We start from the raw sequence: 4,880 nt of genomic DNA, 5'->3' as shown, positions 1-4,880 counted from the left end.
GAGGGGTGGATGGGGGGAGGAGTATAAGGGTATTAGTTGCGGAGGTGAGGGTGGCGGTTTCGTGATAGATGCGGACGAATGTAAGGTGGAGGAGGGGAGGTTCTGATAGGTGTTGGGGAAAGAGAGGCGAATGTTGGGATAGGTCTGCGAAAGGAGGAGGGGATTGGGATAGGTGAGAGAGGGAGTGTTCCAGGATAATTAGTCTCCGGGGAGGGATTAACTGAGAGTGGAGCCATCGATGCAGCGGGGATGGAGGAAGGATACTGCGAGGATGCTAATTGATGCTTTATAGGGTGCAGTAGGGATAGTGGAAAGAAAATTGCAGGGGCGCTTCAGGGGGTGAGGGATCCTGTGGTGATAAGTAAAGATGTTGCAGGGATGCTGAGGGATGCTGCGTGGACATGGGAAGATGCTTTAGAGATGCTCGGGGATACTTTAGGAGATGCAGCAGGAATGGCGGAAGATGCTGTGAGGGAGCTAGTGCTGCGGGAAGGATGTACCACCTACACAACAAGTAGTAGTAGTAGCATTAGTAGCAGCAGCAGTCGTAGCATCAGCAGCAACATCAGCAGCACTAGTAGCAGCAGCAGCAGCAGTACAACCCCCCACCCTGTAACTGCAGTAGCAGCAGCAATAGCAGCAATAACAGTAGCAGCAGCAATAGCAGCAGCAACATCAGCAGCAGCAACAGCATCAGTAGCAGTACTAGCAGTAGCAGCCGTGGGTAATAGACAGGTACGTGCCACAGCTGTCTCTCCTCCTCCGCTCTACACGCGGCAGGCTTCACCTCGTCACGTGCCACGTATAATTGGGAGATGATTTCAGTTGACGGAGCCGTCACCGGTCCTTCGGCAAACTCGCTCGGCGACCGCGTATCTATTTTTTTTTTTTCGAATAAGCGCGCGGCTATGCGAGAGCGAGACTAAGTGGCTATGCGATACGTAATGCGCTGTGTGTTGCAACGTGTAGAGAGAGAGGGCGGATGGAGTCCATAAGCATGCAACGGCAGCAGGCGCGCGTGTTTGTAGTGTTAGCAAGGGCATGTAACGATGCTATCATATTCGCTAATACACCGCCTCCCGCCTGTGTGGTGGTTTCCATCCATCGACCAGTATAATTGGTCGTAACTCTCTATATTCATTTATTCGTTGATGTGTTTATTTGCTTCTACTTCATTTATTCATGTCTGTATTTATTTATTTATTTATTTAGTTATTTGCTTGTTCCAACACATATATATTTATTTATTTTCTCGTGATCAGTCGGTCACCTCCCGTACGTGCGCGCCTCCAAGCGGACGATTATGGCAGCATGCGCTAGCAGCAGTAGCAGGATCTTATATTATTACTATATTATTAGTAGTGGCACATTAATAGTAGTAGAATACTAGCAGTAGTATATTATTAGTAGTAGTAGTATATTTTTAAGGTTGAATATTAACAGTAGTGGTGTATTAGTACTCGTAGTAGTAGTACACTACTAGTACTAATATGTTGTTAGTAGTAATGTATTACTAGTATTAGTCTATTGGTAGTAGTAATATATTAGTAATAAGGCCAAACAAAAAAATAGGTGTGTTTCCTATTGCATCGAAAACAAAAGTAGGGTAGGTGGTAGGGATTTTTTTAAATATTTTTTTTTATTCTTCGGTTCCTAATATCCGTCTGATGCATGCTATAAAGTGGTGTATAGGTAGGGATAAGTCAGTAAGCAAGTTCAGAACGTGTTTGTAGTAAAAAATCTCAAGTTTTGTCTGTCAGATTTCAAATGGAAATTTTTTTTTGGGGGGGGGGAAAAAGTTTAGGGTCGGCCCTAATAATCTAGGGACAGTCGGTCGACCGGAAACACACCTATTTTTTTGTTTGGCCTAATAGTATATTAGTAGCAGTAATATATTACCAGTTGTAGTATATATTAGCAGTAGTTGTATATTATTAGCATTAGTTGCAGTATATGTGCAGTAGTAGAATAACAGTAGTTCGCGGTTTCGAGGTCGGCGTTCTATCACGCACGCGCCACCGCCCCCTCGCTGCATGTACGCGTGTGTCCGCCGCCGCCGCCGCCGCCGTCGTCGCTGCAGCTCTCAGCACAGCACGGGTCGGCAGCGCTCGGCTGGCTAGCTGGCTGGCTGCTGGGGTGACCAGCGGCCGTGCCGAGGCGCGCGATGTTACGGCTGTGATGATCACGTACCGCTAATTACAGGTGTGTGTTTGCTAATTACAGGTGTGTGTTTGCGCGTATTACGCGATCGTCGGTGTAGGTGCGCGGCAGGGGTGGTGCGGTCGGGAGGGTGGAATGCGGGGGAGGGGTGGGATGCGGGGTGCAGGCGGAATGCGGGGGAGGGGCTAGATGCGGGGGAGGGGCGGATGCTGGGTAGAGCAGGTGGATGCGGGGGTAGGGCGTGATTACGGGGAAGGGTGGGTCGTGCGACGGGAGGGGCGATGCCGGAGGGAGGGGCGGATGCGGGGGAGGGGCGATGCGGGGGAACGCGGGCGGATGCTGGGGAGAGGGGCGGATGCGGGGGAGGGTGCGGAATGCGGGGGGCGGGGAGGGGCGCGGCATGCAGGGGGGGAGAGGGTGGGATGCGAGGGGAGCGGCTTCGAGCGTGCGCGGGGACGGGTGGAGATGCGGGGGGGTGGAGGTGCGGTGGACGGGGCTGGAGTGCGGGGGAGGGGCGGATGGGGGGGAGTGAGCGGCATGCCGGCGTGGAGTGGCGGCATGCGGACGGGAGGGCGGGTGCGGCCGGAGTGGTGGTGTGCCGGGGCGGGGCGGATGCGGGGAGGTGGAGTGCGGGGGAGGGGTGGACTGCAGCGGGAAGGCGGCAGAATGCGCAGGGACGTGGTGGATGCGGCGGGAGGGGCGGAATGCGGAGGAGGGTGGTATGCGGGGGAGGGGTCGGGGTGCGGGGGAGGGTGGATGCGGGGAGGCGGTGTGGGGTATGAAACGCGGTATGCGATTTGTGGCGGGCTTTGAGGCTCGCGCAGTTGCGCCGCCGCGTTCGAGATTGTGGACGATCTTGTTTTGTTTTGCTACTCGCGGTACCGCGGGGGCACGCGGGGCGGACGGGTGCAGTTCATGGGAATGTATGGGCGGGAATGATCGTTTTGTAGGGGAGGACGGGAGACTCGCGCCTTTGTGTTGAGCGGCGTGCGGCGAGGGGTTTCAGGGTTCGGGTTGATGCCGGTTCCACCTCGCGCGCCGCGGCGCGGATTCCCCCCCTGACGTGAATTGTTACGGAGGTCTAGCTCCTGTTACATAAATCTTCCAATGTATACGCGGCGCGTGGATGCGGGGCGTAATTAGAGTACCGGTACAGGTGTCAGCGCAGCTTATGGGTGTGGTATTACCGCGGTTACGGGCTGCTTAGCGCTCGATGCTAGAGTCAGGGAGGGGGGGATGTTAGAGGGCGAAAGGTGACTGATGCGGGGGAGGGTCTGGGCGCACTGCGTGGGGAGGGGATGCGTGATTTGGCTTGCCGCGCGCCGTACGGGAAACCACAAGCCTGCGTAATGCTGGGCGGGTAGGGCGTGAGATATGGCTATAGGTGCCAAGGGGTTCTGTCATGGCGTGTACTACAGTGGCGAAATCTGTGGTCTACTCATGCGGCTATGGGCAGGGGTCAGCTGACTCGGATATGACATATGGACCCAAGAGTGAGGTTACGTTCCTGCTGCAGGGGTCGGTTTGTCGGTGCGGCCGTAACACGATACTCAGTGTCCTGGTGTATTTACGCAATGACGGCGAAACGAAGGTGTTAACTATAGGTGTAGGATAGAGCCAAGAGGAAGCGGGTTCTCATAAGGTGTTGACGGGAAGAGAGTGGCGACATGTTGGATAGGTCTCGCGCACGGAGAGGAGGGCGATTCGGATAGGTGAGACGAGGTGTAACCAAACAGCACTCTGTACTACAGCAACCGTATGGTCTACTCCTACCCTAACCACTCAGAACCCTCCCTGTATACCAGCCTTTAACGCTCTAGAACCCTAACGCCGATCTAACTCCTTTATGCCTTAAACACATCCGCGGGCTCATATATAAAATATAAACATCTATACTCCTTAACCACAAGCGCTAAGGTCATACTACGGGGATTAACTGAGGTACGATAGTCATGGCACTTCGACATACATCTCGTATACTCGACTCGACAGCGGACGTTTCGGATGGAGGCAAGGATTACTGCGAGGATGCCTTGCGTATACTTTGATGCTCTTACACTGTATCTGCTTCACAAAATTGTCATTCAATAGGTTGTGATGTAACCGCACTATTAGATGGCTCTATAAGTTTGTAAGTGAGCGGCTTGGTGCAAAGACAATCATTATCAAGCTTGGGCAGCTTCCAAGTAAGAGCGATATATGTCGCGTTTTAGATGGTAGATCAGCTGGGGGTGAGGGATCGTGTGGTGAATAAGTTAAAGATGTTTGCAGGGATGTGAGGGATGCTTGCTGTGGACAATGAGTTGCTTTCGTAGAGATGTCGGGATATTTATGGAGATTGCAGCAGGAATTTTGGCGGAAGATGCTGGTGAGATGAGCTAGTCGTGCTGGCGGAAGATTGTACCTACACAACCGTCGCATAGTAGCTACTAGTAGCCAGCCAGAGCGGGGTAGTTAGTGAAATTCAAGACTCTTTGCGCAGAATATTTTTGCAGCGTGCCAACTGGAAGAAAGTGGATGGTCTCCGCCGCAACATCAGACAGCCAGTTGTGGCCAAAGCAAGGAAGTAGACTGATGAGTTCTATATGCACATTAAATATCAGCAGAGTTAATACCCCCACCGGCCTGTAACTGCTGTTTGTAATGTTGTTTTATGCAAGACTGAGCCTGGGCTGGAGCATAGCTATCTTGTAGTATCGAGATCGCTTATGCGAGATGCA

The 4,880-nt window shown here is 52.9% G+C and overlaps 1 protein-coding gene across 1 annotated transcript in view; it reads left to right on the top strand.

Annotated features, from left to right (window-relative positions):
- Positions 1-4,880, top strand: part of LOC106818578 (protein CASP-like) — a gene marked incomplete at both ends in the record, with an annotated part of 9,660 nt that overhangs the window by 3,341 nt on the left and 1,439 nt on the right. The window contains 2 exons of the mRNA XM_014823275.1: positions 3,617-3,678; positions 4,276-4,346. Of these exons, the coding sequence (XP_014678761.1) occupies positions 3,617-3,678; positions 4,276-4,346 (133 nt within the window). The remainder of the gene's footprint in view (positions 1-3,616; positions 3,679-4,275; positions 4,347-4,880) is intronic.

The sequence above is a fragment of the Priapulus caudatus genome, unplaced genomic scaffold (assembly GCF_000485595.1).
Source record: "Priapulus caudatus unplaced genomic scaffold, Priapulus_caudatus-5.0.1 Scaffold2353, whole genome shotgun sequence".
NCBI classification, from domain to species: domain Eukaryota; kingdom Metazoa; phylum Priapulida; class Priapulimorpha; order Priapulimorphida; family Priapulidae; genus Priapulus; species Priapulus caudatus.
Note: the sequence above shows the minus strand (reverse complement) of the source record. Positions and strands in the feature narration are given on the sequence as shown.